The 15564-nt window shown below is 39.1% G+C and overlaps 1 protein-coding gene across 1 annotated transcript; it reads right to left on the reverse strand.

Moving 5' to 3' along the window:
* Window positions 1-7911: 7911 nt before the first annotated feature.
* On the reverse strand, window positions 7912-9377 carry rgs5b (regulator of G protein signaling 5b). Its single transcript, XM_034555795.1, has 5 exons — window positions 9229-9377; window positions 9028-9117; window positions 8859-8920; window positions 8599-8762; window positions 7912-8481 (listed from the first exon to the last, which is right to left on the reverse strand). The coding sequence occupies exons 1-5, from the start codon at window positions 9270-9272 to the stop codon at window positions 8305-8307; spliced, it is 537 nt and encodes a 178-aa protein (XP_034411686.1). The 5' UTR covers window positions 9273-9377; the 3' UTR covers window positions 7912-8304.
* Between the last annotated feature and the right edge of the window lie 6187 nt (window positions 9378-15564).

Here is a 15564-nt window from a genome sequence, read left to right on the forward strand (position 1 = left end):
CCCAAACAAAAGAATGCAAGACGCATCAATGCTGCTGAAATGAGCTGACACGTGATTTTAACCTGGTGAAGCTCCACCATATAAAGGCTGCGAAGTGTTAGTGGATTCTTCTCAAAGTGCTGACACTGTGACAGGTTTGACCTTTAACATCTTCTGGTTGCCACATGCAGTCTGCTCCTGCAGATCCTTTATAAAAGGGGGATTATGGAAAAGCAGTACAATGCAGCAACTGCTTACAGGTTAAGAAAACTACCCCAGGTGACTTTGCAATACAGATACAAAATAAGACATAATTTGCTGAATGGGCATATATTTGGGCACATCATCATTTTACAAATACATGTATGAAATGACAATGTGAAAACAATGTCACAAAGTGAACGGGGTCGGTCGTAGTGATGAAGCTACTGAGGGTTTCAGCTCATTGTTTAGCAGGTTACTTACGGGCTCGCCAGTGGTTCATCCTCCCTGTTTTCAAAGGGTGGTTTTCAGGCACAGCATGCAGCTTTTAGCAGTAAAACAAACCCACATGTACACTAAACCTGCTCAGCACAATATTTACTCCCCTCGTAAATGGGAAATATCTGTCTCTGTAGATGCTAAATGCTCCATTATGTTCACCAGCTAGTTGCTGACAGTATTTGTCTGGTGTTTGGTGTTGAGTAGGTAGCATAGGTGAGGTGTTGAGGTCTCATTGGTTAAAAACGGGGAACTGAAAAATGCTAAAAAAGCCCTGTAAATATGAGGAGAACTGCAGAGTTTGGTGATTTGTATCTGTGGGATTGTCGCTATGAGCGACAATTTTCACTTAATTTGATCCAGTGTTGTTGGTATGACAATTATTTGGATTATAGCAGTCTAACAAGTCTTTCGCATTGACCAGTACTTTATTTAATAATCACTATAGCTGGCATGTGCGTTTCATTTTCAGTGTTGATGTACAAATGTAGAATTTACTTAATAATTCTGTGTTCGGGATACCATTGCCTTCGTTTACCTCTCACCTGTCAAGGAAAATAACATTTATTTTCTGTTTTCTGATCAAACTTCAGTCATGCCATATCTCTCCAGCAGGTGGCAACAGAGCTCTTTGAATTTTACAGGAAGTAACAATGAACATAAACATAAAAATACCAAACAGAGTCCACTTTTATATACTCGGCGTGCTCCTTTTTATTCTCTATGTCCTTCTTTATTGTTTTGTGCTGCTTGTCAGTAGCTGCTCAGTGTCATTGTTGGAGTCTCCACCTCAGTGTAAAGCAGAGAGACGCCATTAAGATCCAAAGGAACAGAGTGCTCTGTTCCTTCATCCCGTTTATTTGACGTCTACAAAATTTCACATCAATCCGTCCAGTACAACGTTGTTGAGACATTTCACTCAGAACCATAAATGTCAAACTCGTGGTGGCACTCTAGAAAAGGTCACCAACGTCGGTATGCTTCATCCTCTGTGGTCCATGAATGCAAAGTACACGTCAGTCCCATCTGATAGCTCTTAAGATAATTCAGTCAGCATGATGCTGTCTGAAAACAAAAACACACACAACTGGGGCATCGCAAAACCACGCCCGGATTCAGTTTCTGTGTCGTGTGACACATCAAACGGGAATCAGGTACCAGGAATCAACTGGAACACGTGATCAGCTGCTTTGCTCCTCGTAGTTCAATGGACACGCAGCCTCCTGTGTTTGTGAGAGCGGCACAACGTACAACGCTGACCTTCCACACAAACTCATGTGCGTTGTCGCACAGTCAACGCCACACACGCTCCCCATTATTTCTTCTCACTCTGTCAATTGGATGAGGTAGACCTACGTCACACTATTTTATGTGACTTCTTTGTGCTTCACATAGAAAAAGGAATTTAAGGATTGTTATGCATCACTTAACCTTGTTAACTGCCAGTTTATGGGGATGAGTGGTCGTCCCGTAACCACAAGGTACCCGGTTCGATCCCCGCTCTCCCCATTAGTTGCATGTTGAAGTGTCCCCGGGTGCTTCACTGCAGACCACTGCTCCTTAATAATTAAGGATGGACTAAATGCAGAGAACAAATGTAATATGACAATAAACATATGTTTTTTTACAGTCAGGGTGTTATTGAAACAAAAGAAAAGCTGCTGGGGCTGCCCAGATTCATGAAATGTTTATTTGTCTCTACGGACATCTCCTTTGGCTCATGACTGCACTGTTGTGAACTTTACACCGACCTTTCCCACCGACAACATGTTGGTTGTGTGTGTGTATGACGCACTTTCATGGGACACATGTGTGTAAATATCAATGAGTCAGATATATAGAATCTAAATTCCTCAAGTCGAGGAAGAGGCTGATGATGTAATACTGCGTATGTGGTCCAAACCATCGCTAAAACTCATGCCAATGGTTTTTCAGATTGCGAAATACTGAAAACGGAATAAACCAAATTGATTAAAAAGCTTCTGATTCAGGTACAGCCCTAAAGCTAGGCTCTTGGCGTTAGCCTCATATTTACTGTACGGACATGAGTGTGGTATTTTTCTTCTTCCAAAAATATCAACATTCCTTAGTTTGACTGCACATTTACTTTGTGGTCGTTCCTTCAGTCCTGTTTAAGTTCCCACTTAAATAATCTGCTTGGTAATGCTATTAGCTGCATCACTCCATGAGCGTTTGCTTAGTGTCTGGAGTGGTTATGTAATATGACTGTAAAGCTTTTAAGCGTTCACACACTTTTTTTCCCATCATATTAGTGGAATATTTACTCACCTTGAAGCATGGATATTAATGTGATAAAGAGGTCAGTCCAAATGTCTTGTGAGCAGACAATCAGCTGATTTCTCTGGGAGGACGTTTCTTGTAATCTCGAGCAGCAGAATTAATCCCAAATAAATTACAAAGAAGGAACATCTGATCACAGTTAACACCACAGTGGTTTTATTATGGGACACACACTCACTAAGACACACTTTCTATGTGTATTTGTCTATTTTTTTGTCTAAAACTGCATTGATAACCTTTTTACCTATCCCAGCCATACATGAGCGGATTTCAAGAGTGGGAAACACTCAGGAAAGACAACCATCCTCCTACATTCATACCGTTGGGCAAGTTGGGTGTCCGTTTCGTTCCGTCTGATTTGCATGTCTTTGAACTGCAGTAGAAACCTGAGGGCACCAATCGAGGATGTCGACTGAGAAAAGTCAAACTACGTCTCTTCGGGCTCTACATAATTTGTTCCTGGAAATTTAAACTAATAGCGAACATATGTGACTTTACCTCGCAGAGGTGAGTCATCATTGCTGTACTAGGCTTGACTCCATGCTGTCTTCATATGGCATCATGTAATGAGTTAATGCAGTCCAGATGTTTCTCTATTCCAGTGTTTTGTTATCACACATAAACAGATGAAGTGTTTTTGAGACCTGAGAAGGTTATATGTTCAGCAAGTGGACACCAAAGAGTGTATTTATGGTAACACTCTATTTTTTGTTATTTTACTACACAAAGTAAATTAAAATTAATCTCAGCTCTTGTAGACAATTGAGTTATTTTAGAGTGGATGGGACCACTCAGCAGTGATGGGAGTGTTCCCTTGGTAACCCTGTAACCATGACTGCAACTCTTTGTTTTTACACCGCTCTCCCAAGTTGAAGCACCGTTGGCAACACTATTAATAACCACTCACACCACAAATATGTATTTAAATGAGGACGCTGACTCATTTCTACCGGTGAAGTAGGTGCTCACATCCCTCGTTAAACAGAGCTCCGCCTCTTTTGTGGCACATTATGTTTCCCCCTTCCTGACATTCAGAGCTGTCCACTGAAACTGATCCATGCTTTAGAGACTCTCATGTAAAACAACACAGGGTTTAGCTCTTCCCACGCCAGCTCATCCAGGTGTGAGACGTGTCTGTGTTTACAGTATGGACGGTAAAACTTGATGATCCTGAATGTTTACAAAAGATATTTTTTCCGTAGTGTAAACACATTAGGGCTTTTTATGGCTCGCCAGCATGGAATAACTATTTCAAACTTGAAAATTGAGATTTTACCTCTGACTTCAAACAAACCCATACAGACCTAACAGTAAAACCCAGTCTGTCACATACATTTAGTGGCAGTATTGTCAGTAATTTTGTTATTGTCATGAGTTGTTTTGCTTCTGGGTAGGTCGATGTCCCAGAAATAATTGCAATAAACACTATTATTGTCATTTTAAGACAATGTTATGCCTTTGATATAATGATAATATAATAGCATAATAATGTAAATCCACCAATGTAAAAAGCAATGAACTTTTAAAGGTGCTACATTTGATATTCAGAGCAATATGAAAGGAGAAAGAAAGAGAGGAGAAATGATATGCAACAGGTCCCTTGTTGGATTTGATTCAAGGATTTAGATTTATACATAGTCAAGATTTATATTTCAGTTTTAGGATTAGTAAAGATTAAGGTAATGCAACCTTACAGCATAATATCATTTTGAAAAACATTTACATAGACGAGCATCAAAAGCATCTCGCGACTATAAAACTCCTGTTTTAAAGTTTGACTTGGCTGACGGCTTCTTGTGCCAGAAGTTAAAAATAGACCATTTAACTTGACCTCAAGTCTTGTAGATTTCCAGGATGTTCATTTTTCAAAAACTTAGATTCCAGTTTATTAATCTTAATTAATCTTAATTAGTGATTATCTGTTTCAAATGATTCAAGAGATTTACTGACAGAGGAAAACGCTGAAGACAACCAGTGTCGTCAAAGTTGGTTTAATGGAGCATGGAAATGGGCCCATTTAGTGACAGATGCAGGACTTGAAATCTTTTTTTCTTCAGTTTAGCATATTATATTTTCCATTTATGGGACTGATTTCCCCCCCATATAGAGTAATCTCTGCTCATGTCTTGATAATGTCCTGGTAGGTTTCTGGTGTATCTATACCTTATGTTTGTCAATAGTGTTTGGACTAGCCCAAAGACATAACATCGTTTGCATTTTAACTGTGTGATCCTCAATGTCATCACCTATGTATAGTTCAGAATAACAATATGAAGGCCCATAAATATATCCAATCAGAGATACTTTATGTTCATTCTTCACCTACTAATGGGCGTTTGTCATAAAGATAAGTCAGGATCCACTTTCAGAACGCTTCTTACATGTAATTAATTTATATTTTTTACGAATACTTTTTACACATGAATTTTACTCACACTTTTTGGAACATTTATTTTTCTGAGCTCACACAAATAAAAGCATTGGCTAATCACGTTAAGTATAGAAAGCGTTGAGCCGTTTTTATATTTATGAAACAACAACACGAAGGCTGTTCAGTTCAGCAAACTGAATTACTCCATTCAACCTTGAATAAGGCAGCACACACCACATCAACTCCCTCCGTTCTTATCTTTCACAATAAAAACCGCAATCTCTGCAGGCAAATATTTTGTTGCGTATTTGTCACGTGACCCGCGAGTAAAAGCTTCACGGTTTCTTTTATGCTAGTAAAAAGAATAGTTTTTTCCACCATTGACTGCATGTTTGTTAAGATGATGGATTAACAATATTTAGATGGTATGCTTTTCTAATTTTGATGAACGGATAGCATATTTAGTATGTTGTCTCATGGCTGAGAAAAGTAAGGACAAATCTAAACAAACCACAGGAAATGAGCTGAAAGTCCAGTCACACTCTGACTGATTACATTCAAGATGATTCACCATCCATGTCCATCCATCTGTATGCAGTTACACACATGACACAGAAATGCAAGGCTCCATTTCACAATAGACTCATTTTCTTCGATGTACTCAATTAGCGTAGGAACCGAGAACTGTGTAGAAGTAGTGAACGTAGTCATTGTTACGTCAACCATTACCGGGTAGAGACGCCGTGTTTGGCTCTGGTAGTGACATTTCAATCAAAAGGTAACCCTAAAGCAAAGCCTATCAAAATAAAAAAAAACACAATTTACACAATGCACATCATGCTGTATTGAAGAACACTTCAAACTAGTATTACACTAGTTTAATACCATAAACATATATGTCCACTGAGAAGTGGAGTCATTTTCCCATCCTTACATACGATTGGACCAAGTTGATCCAAGTTGATCCAAGTTGATCCAAGTTGATCCAAAACAAAGTGAACAAATTTTCCCTCAGGCGTTAACAAAAATCTGAACCCTTTTTCTCTCCTTTTCTGCCGCTCTGTGATTTTGTGTTATTTTTGTTTACATTCATCTCAAAAGTTCAACAACCTCCAGACTACACCTTCATGAAGACAATCAAGTGAAATCAAAACAAACGGTCCAACCAAGCCCTGGCCGCCCACATGCTAGCGCACCTGATCAGGTCTCCACAGGCCTTTCTTTTCCAAAGTATATTCTGATATTTGAGAAATGCAATTAGAGATGAATCATTAACATATGCCCAAACTTGAACAATATGTGTGTAACATCAGCTGGGATAGCAAAGATTAAGTGACAATTACAAGTCCATCTGTTGAGCAAAAAAAAAACAAATCAGCGTTTCTTCAATGAATCTCAATTAGTGTAGGTCCAGTAGAGGCCTCATTACACATCACTACTGGTCGAAAGTGACAGAGAGAAAGACGGATGGAGTGGAAAGATAACCTCTGTGGTTTTCCAAGAGTGTAAGAGTGGTGTTAATGACTTCATCCTCGTCCTCTTGAGGGGCTGAGTGTTTGAACAGAAGTCGGCTGTAGGAGAGCGTATAGGAGGGGGAGAGCGTGAGGAGGTGGCCATAACAGACGGCAGGAGAATGGAGGGAAGGGGCTGATTTACAAAGAGGAGGGAGGCTGCTGTTACTCAGGCTGCGAGCTGTGGCTAAGTAGTAAACAAACCTGCCTGTGCAGGTGGTTGCTGTCTCCATCGCAACCGGCCATCACACTCCGATGCTTTCCAGCAATATGATCTTGTTTTTTGGATATGTATTTTTTCACAGCCTTGCACTTCTGCCCTAACTTAACTAATTTTTGCTGCATGGCGTCCTCTCGGCCTCCCTTTCCAGCTGCACTTTGAAATAAAGGCAAAAAAGGCCAAATTAATACTCTTTAAAAAAGAAAAAAAAATATGTTTGTGAGTCAATGTGTAGCTACAATTAGCAACAGCGACCAATTGATTAGCTTAGCTTAGCACAACAACTGGAAACAGCTAGCCAGGCTAAGGCTAGCTGTTTCCCTCTGTTTCCAGTGTTTGTGCTAAGCTAAGCTAGCCAGCTGCTGGCTGTAGCACCGTATTTATCGTATATACCGACGTACCAGCCAATATACTTGCTATTGGCCAGTATCCAAGTTCATGGATTGTTAACATCTTTACTTTTCTAGTATGTGTATTGTTTCTTTTAAATGTAAATGTATGTACTTAGCATGTATGTTATAACTGTAATTGTTGTCTTTTATATGTTGTCTATTGTGACCTGCTGACGATTTGTTACTGCGCATTGGTGACCAAACTTCCTCTTTGCTGATTCAAAAAGTTATTTATTTATTTAAGTAGTTGTCCTTCTATCTAAATTCAATACCTCCTAAATGAACCCGGGCCAATATGACCTACCCTTTTCTTCTCTCCATCATACAGATTATTATGCTAAAAAAAAAACAAGAAGTGACACACAGTCACATTATTTCTTCCATTCACTGCAAATGTAGAGCAAAGGAGTCATCCAGACACCCATATTTGAAGTGGAACCACAGAGGCTACCGATTAGTTAGCGGATACAACAGCACACATGAGCAACTCATTTTTCTGACCTCACTAACCACATCTCCCCTATGTGTCGTGAATTTTCCATGGTACTAAACAGTAATCTATTGTCTCTAAAAGTTGGTAATCTTTTATTCAATACAATTATTTTTACATACAGTACTTCAGATAAAAAACAAAATTAATTCAGTTTTCACCACATCATAATAATACTTTAAATAAATAAATAATAAATAAATAAACATGAATGACATTGAGTTTCTCCCAGTGGTAGATTTGTTGTCTATTTGATTATTTATAATTCATGCCACTGTGGCTGCCGTTCATGCATGTATGTACATGTACAGCACACGTGTCTCTTTCAGAGGCAGACATCGTCTGCAGCACAGTCTTTGTCAGTCTTCTCTTCACAGCTTCACGTGTCCGTCAGCTTCCAGCTTGGACGCCAATCTGTATGCAACCTCCGGTCCCACAAATAACTCCACAACCTGGCATGAATCTCCTTAGACTGAGGTATTTGTTCCATGTGAACTTTTCCAGGCTTTATGCTTATCCCCCTTTATGTCTGCTGCTTGTGGGAAAGTTGTTTAAGTTTGTTAGCCTGTCTTGGCCTTTCTGCTGAGCTCCAGGTATGTGGAGGACTTTATAAAGCGAGGGTAGCAGTCTTTCTCCATAAGGGTGTAGATTTTGGCTTGGGCCAGATTGAAACAGGACATGTTGGGATGCTCTATGTTCTCCTTTGTGATGGCTTTGGTCACATGGTCAAGATTTACCTGTAGATGAGCAGAGGATATAGAGAGGTGATTATCAGACTTTCACAGCAAGACAAGTGGCGGCAGCGGATTAACAGAGCATCCTAAAAAGTCGATATAGGCTGTTTTTCTGTTTACCTCTCGTGGTGCATCAGAGCCGATGAACTCGTCGTAAATCTTCTTTGCTTTGTCGGCCAGTTTTGAATGTTTGGTTCCCCGGTAGTTCTCACAAGCCAAGTAGAATGCAATGTTTTCCTCACTGAACTCTGAGTGCAGGAACGCTCTGAACAGGCAAAGTCCATCTGGAAACAGGAGAGAGTGGTTGGTTAACATCTGGTAGTCATCCCAAAAACATCTGGAATGATTGAAACATTTGCATCGAGGGTGATCGCTCTTACTTTGACTCAACAACAAGTTGTCAAACGACTCCTTCCATTTTAAAGGCTCCTCCACGTTTAACCTGCAGCAACAGAAACACATTATTAGGAAAAGTTCTAGAAATTACAGAGGTCCACTTTGATTTCACTGCATGCTTGGAGAGGATTTTAATTTTAATTTATGTCTTACCTCGGTTTGTCATTTTTCTTTGACTGGCCATTGATGCTGTGATCTGACTTTTGGAGTAAACTTCCAAACAAAGCTTTCAGCTCCTTTGCCCTGCAAAGATAAAGAAACAGAAATTGTTACATTGAGTATGAATATTTAAATCCATATGTCATAGCCTAGAAGTACAAGAATAATAAATTTTCCTGGAAAAATGGATCTCACCTCTCCAGGCAGGTGGTAGGCAGGGATTCAAGTCCTCTGCACATGATGAGATATGTTACCGCTCGCTGGTGGATATTTCCAAAGGGGTTGACAGTTGCTTGTAAAGTATGTAATGTGTTAGAGAGTTGTCTTCCTTTCTGTAAGTGAGTGAGCCCTCCGTTGGTCTGCCGTCTGTGTGGGAGAGTGACTTTTTATAGGGTAGTCCACTCTGACATCACGCCTCTCAGCCAATGAAACATCATGTGGGAGGATGAGCAGACTCCTCCACACTGATTTTCGTCCAGACTACTTCCTCTCTGACTGAACATGTGGGATAGTTACAGTAACTAAATAACTTCACAACTCCTAAATGGATTTGTGCTCAATCTGGGGTGGGGGGGGGGGGGGGGGGGGGGGGGGGGGGATGAATGTGTGTGTGTGTGTGTGTGGTTTTGGGGAGTGTTTGTGTGTGTTTGTATTTTTCAATTGTTGTGTACAGAACCAGACAGAATAATCCCCTCTAGTGAGGACGCCTTGCCTCGCCTTTTAATAGAAAATAAGTTTAAACTTGGTTCAACAAGCCCACATATCTGTTCCTAAATTCCAATACAACCTGCATTAAGGAGTTGGCTGATTAGGTAATTTACTAGTAAAATTACCAACACCACATTGTAAACGGAAAACTGTGAAATACATAAATAAAACTGTAACATTTTATAATTATTATTTATCTATCTAACTATCTATCTATCTATCTATATATATATATACATATATATATATATGCATATACAGTATATACATATATATTATACATATTATATTATATATATTATTTATATATATATATATATATATATATATATATATATATATATATATATATATGTGTGAGTGAGTGTGTGTGTGTGTGTGTGTGTGTGCAATAAAAGACAAAAAATAAACAGTTTATTAGATTTCTCCAAACAACTTAAACAACTTAATACTTACATTTGTTGCCGAACAATTATTCTGGGGGCCCGATTTCTTTATTTTCCTCATTATCTTCAAATGTTTTCAATAATGGAGGAATGGAGGTCCTCACAGGTACAGTAATAAAATAAGTGTGTTTGTATTACAATATTATTTTGTTATAGGAGCTTTCATTCTTGCCTGTCTTTCTCTTTCAAGGCGTGACCAAGCAACGGTAATTGTGCCTTTAGCTTTGGGGTTGAAAAGATAAGGAAATCTATTTTAATAGTGCACAGGGGACTAACAGTAAACTCTGCTGATGGGTTATTTCTCAGTAAGTTCAGAGGGAAATGCTCAGGAAAGGTAAAATCAGATAGCTGGGTGAGGAGGTGGAGCGCTCATTGAAAGTGTCTGAGCCAGCTTCCTCTGCTGGCTGCCCCGAACAATACTTCCCCTCCACTGGCGGCTTTGTCCGACACACAGATGTGTGTGTCGACGGCAGGACTCAACAGTCTGGATTACAAAAGGAAGAAAAACCAGTTATCCTTTGGTTTTGTATTAGGGAAGTGTAATTACTTTGGCTTTGAGTCGAATTATGAAAATGATTCAAGATTTTAGAGTTCTCCTTACAATATATAATGTGTTCAATTAATGCAATATAATACGACCTGACACTGCAATTATGGGAAAGTAATAGTACTACAAAACAACATTTAAATACCTATTTAAAAAAGTGAATAGGATTGTTCTGAGGAACAGAGTTTCAGTTAAGTGGCAACCTCTAGCTCTCAAAAGTGAAGCTCATGCGGAGAAGCCTTAAAGTTGCTTTCTTTCTAAAATCCAGCAGGGGGGCGACTCCGCTAGTTGCTAAAAGAAGTCTGACTGAATAGAAATCAATGAGAAAATGACCCCAGGAAAGTAAATTATTATTATTATTATTATTATTATTATTATTATTATTATTATTATTATTATTATATTTCTTTTTTTCTTTTTATATGTGCTCATGTTCATATTGGTTCTCAACTTAACAAGATTGTGTAGTAGTAAAAAACACATTCATGTCATATGGTTAAAATAAAAAATAAAAAGAGATTTTTTTTCTCACATACCCAAATGAGTCTTATCAAGGCTGAAGGTCATGGAGATCAATAGTTCTCAACCTTTCTTTCAGAGCCTTGAAGAGCGGATGACCTATTCAATGCCTTTCTGGACACCGTGGCTCCAACATGTTCCTCCCCTCCGCATTTCTTTTTGAAGACACTTGACACGATGTCCACATGTTTTCTTTGACAGTTGCTCATTACGGGTTTCACACAGGACAAAACTTTGACAACCAAAACATTCTTATTCATATCGCAATCATTTCAGATGCGGCTTTTAATCTTTGCAGAGGTTGGATCATGTTGTGAGGTTTAACATTCAACCCCATATTTTTCCCAATGCAACATTTGGGTGATGCAACTCCTGCCTGTTCACAGTTAGGCTTTCCTTCAACAACAGAATGGAATCCTGATGAGAGCTCCCACCTCATTGTGCTCATTGACACAGACACACTGGTCAGTCTTGTAGTGGGTGCCCTTTGTATGTGCGTTCTCATTGTTAATGCAGTTGAAAACTGGGTTAGTCAACAAAGTGAGTAAGCAATACAAGGCTTCTATAACTACATGCTATTTAGATACTATGAATATTCTTATGATCATAGAAGTCCGAACGCTGTTCAACTTATTAACATTTAGGTCCTAAAAACTGTTGTCCAAAAACTGTGTGAACAACATGAAGCTGACATTTATCTCCTGGCCCAGTCCTGCTCCTCACCGTTCATCTCTTATAATCGTATAACAGAAATGTCTAATAAAATATAATTTGGCACATTTATCAAGGCTTTTCTGTCTCTGATGAAGAGAATAATGCAGGATATTTTTTATTTTAGTCGAGATGAGGAAAACGGTGTCTCAGAATCATTTTGTCGAGATCATAGACTGTATAAGAAGTGGACGTTTCATGAGGACGTCAGTCTTTGGTTTGTGGATTGCCGTTTTGAAGCCTTGAGTTTTGCAGCTGCCATCTTGGCTTTTTGCAACCAGTGAAGTGAAGTGACCATATTTGGACTGCGGAGGAGTTACGTAGAGACGTAGTAAATGGCTCTGCAGCGGCAGCGACCTGTCAATCACATTAAGTCTTCCCCTAAGCATGCTCAGCTTTGTGGTCTATTTTACTCCCAATGGGACCATCATTTACTAGATAAACCTCGTGCTGTATTGTAGAAGACTTGAAACAACAACAACTTTAGAGCAGACACTCATGTTTACCATGTTTATTGAGGTGATAGATGATGTTAGAAGTAAGGGAATTCTTGCATAGACTTTCATACAATCAGACTTCTTTTTGCAACCAGAGGAGTCGCCCCTTGCTGGCCATTAGACTAAATGGGACTAAATGGGAACTGGTGTCTTTTCCATGTTTATTAAATCATGTATTAAATGAGCCAACATGTTTGTCAACGGGTTCTTTTCAAGGAACAAAGCTCAGTAATGAATAATGCAATGAGCTGCTTTCCTTGAAAAGGAAAAGAGCACACAAGACAGCATCTAAAGATCCAGATATCTAGATAAGACCTAAACAGAGCTAAAAGGAAATTTAATATTGTACTTAAATTCATCAGGTGACCACAAACATGACAACACATTAACATCATGTTGCACTGTATCTGCTGAATGTGTAAATAAGGAGGTTAAACAGGATTAGCCATATAAACTCAATGGAATGATAATGTCAGTATTGTTTTTACAGCTGGTTTCTGCTGGACTTTTGTTGTCAAGAATTTATAGGCAATGAACTGTGTTTATCCAACGGTTCCTTTAACCTCAAAATGTATCCAATTACTATCTGGCAGGTTGCATTGAAGTGCCAATTGTGGACACACATATACAGTATGTGCTCTGATTGGACTCAGATAATCTGTTTTATTTGTTAAGGTGAATTAATTCCCAACAAGTGACAGCCAAGCGTGTCGCAACACAGAAATATTTGAGTTAAATGTATTGCATTTTTTTTATTCATAGTGAAAACTAAATCTTGGAGGCACTTTCTTGACCACGGCAGATCCAGAGAGTAATTTTGCAATTGTTGCTGAGCCTTTCACTTTTGCTCATATATGCTACAGAGGCTTCAGTGCAAAGAGAACAATGTATACTGAACATTGTGCAGGGAAATGTCAGCCGAGAGCTTCCAGAAGGCAAATCTGACTCCATCATTTAGGCGTCTATAGGCATCAACTTGATCCAGCCTAAATATGCCAAATCTATCTTCATTTAGTCAGTTTAAGAACTATAAAACCGTAATAAATCCAGATATTCACTAACGACTGTTTTGATGACGATCAACGGTCAAGTGAAATAAATTAAAAAGAAAGTCTCTACACCTTCCGTCGCAAACTAAAAACACATATTTTTCGACTATACCTTGAATAGGGAAGGTAGCGCCATAGTAGCAATTTAGTACCACTTAAATGTCTCTTACTGATAGCACTTTGTAGTTTAACTTTATTGAAGAAATTGTACTCATGGTTGAATGCACTTATTGTAAGTCGCTGTAGATAAAAGTGTCAGCTAAATGACATGTAAATGTAAAAGTTGATCAATGCATGATTCAAAATTCATCTGAAAATGAAAAAGCGTGTGAAAGTGTGAAAGCCATTGACGCCGTGGGGACTGTCACCACTTCCTGCCTTCTCGGGCTGTGATGAATTTCATCCAAAGTCAGAGCTCGCTTTCAGGAAGAGTCTTTCAAATGCGGAAAGTACTCAGCAGGGTGGAATTCCCAGATAGTCGGTCCATTTCCCAGCAGACCCCGGCTTCTTCTGGAAGACTTCCAAAAACAATACTGTTTCCCTTGCTTTTTTTTCACCACTTCTCCTTCCCCTTCTCCCTTTCCTCATCCCCACAACAACTAATATGTTTAGACTATAGTTTTTCAGCATGTATGCAGTGTAATTCAAAGCCATGAAGTTGAACAACATAAACACCAGGCCTTTATCGGCTCATGCCCAGCATTTGGACAGCATTTTCTTTTCTTTTTTTTCTGCATTGTGCAGTATTTAGGTTGCAGATACAGTTCGAGTGGCACCATCTGCCAGTAGACAGAGAAGCCATGATCAGCATATTCACTAAGCTACCTATCTAACTGAGCAGGTGGAGGCTGAGCTAATGCATCCCAACTAAGAGGTCCTGCCAGTGGCCACCAGTGGTGCACATGATCCTATCTAGGTACTGTGATATCAAATGCCAACTGGCCATCGAACATCTGGAGATGCAGCAGCAAGGATGATAAATCAATGTTAACTAGCCTCAGCTTCAGTGGAATATCAATGACATGAAAAAGAAGATGCAGTACTTTGGCATACAACCATCTGTCTCAGTAGCTTTCTCTACCTGCCAGCTACTATAGCCACACTGGCTTTCATAAATACATGCATGAGTTGTTTTTCAAACATCTACTATCAAGCCGGATGGGTTTGCTCTTTTAATCCAGAGGGAAAAAAAACACAGCATGTTGACAAAGTCACACTTAAATCAGATACTTTTAGCTATTGTAATTGCATCCTCCTCCATGATCACACAGGGTGTATTTCATCACACCGTGAACATGTTTGGTAAGACATTTAGAGCATCTCTTTCTTCTTAGAATAATTACAGAAAGCGGTCAGATAAAAAAGTTTTATAATTTTTCTAAAGAATACTCTGCAGGATGCTAATAAGTTTGCACTCGCTGGCACTGAAACAAATATGCCAGCAACAAGGCAAGTAATGCTTCCGTAGGACGATGGTAGACGATAATTGGGTACATTGCCAGCAATCCAGCAGCCGGCAAGAAAAAAAGCTGTTATATCGGAAATAATAAGGGAAAATATACTCCACTCATGTGCCTTCACTTATTCTGTAATATGGCTGCCCTGTGAGACAATAGGGTGAGTGGGAACAAGGTTAATGAGGTGCCAGTAAACAAGACAGAAATGTGACATTGGTCTAACGAGGGCAATGGTGTCTTTTCCATATTTATTATATAATTTATTATATTACGCCAACAGGTCTGTCAACATGTTATTTTCAAGGAACAATAATGAAGCACAGTAACGAATAATAATAATAACTTAACTGAGCGCACAAGAACGTAACATATATTAAAAACAGCATCATGTCTGTTTCAACAAACATCATGTTTTTTTGTTTTTTTTGTCTTTCCATTACAACAACGTAAGTTAATGGTTGTTAGCTTTTAAGTGCCAGGGCTTTTTGGGGGAAAGGTGAGGAATATTCTGGGTCAGGCCTGTTGAAAGTATCTAGGCAAGCACACCTGTTGAGAGCCTTGCCTGCTCGGCAACCCTCAAGTGTGGAAATCTTGGTT

The sequence above is a fragment of the Cyclopterus lumpus genome, chromosome 17 (genome assembly GCF_009769545.1).
Source record: "Cyclopterus lumpus isolate fCycLum1 chromosome 17, fCycLum1.pri, whole genome shotgun sequence".
Lineage (NCBI taxonomy): Eukaryota > Metazoa > Chordata > Actinopteri > Perciformes > Cyclopteridae > Cyclopterus > Cyclopterus lumpus.

Coding starts and splice junctions, on each gene's coding strand:
- rgs5b (XM_034555795.1), bottom strand. CDS start 9,272: ATGTGCAGAGGACTTGAATCCCTGCCTACCACCTGCCTGGAGAG. Junction 8,921..9,027: donor AAGAAAAATGACAAACCGAG/GTAAGACATAAA, acceptor CTGTTGCTGCAG/GTTAAACGTGGAGGAGCCTT. Junction 8,482..8,598: donor GCTCTGATGCACCACGAGAG/GTAAACAGAAAA, acceptor GCTCATCTACAG/GTAAATCTTGACCATGTGAC.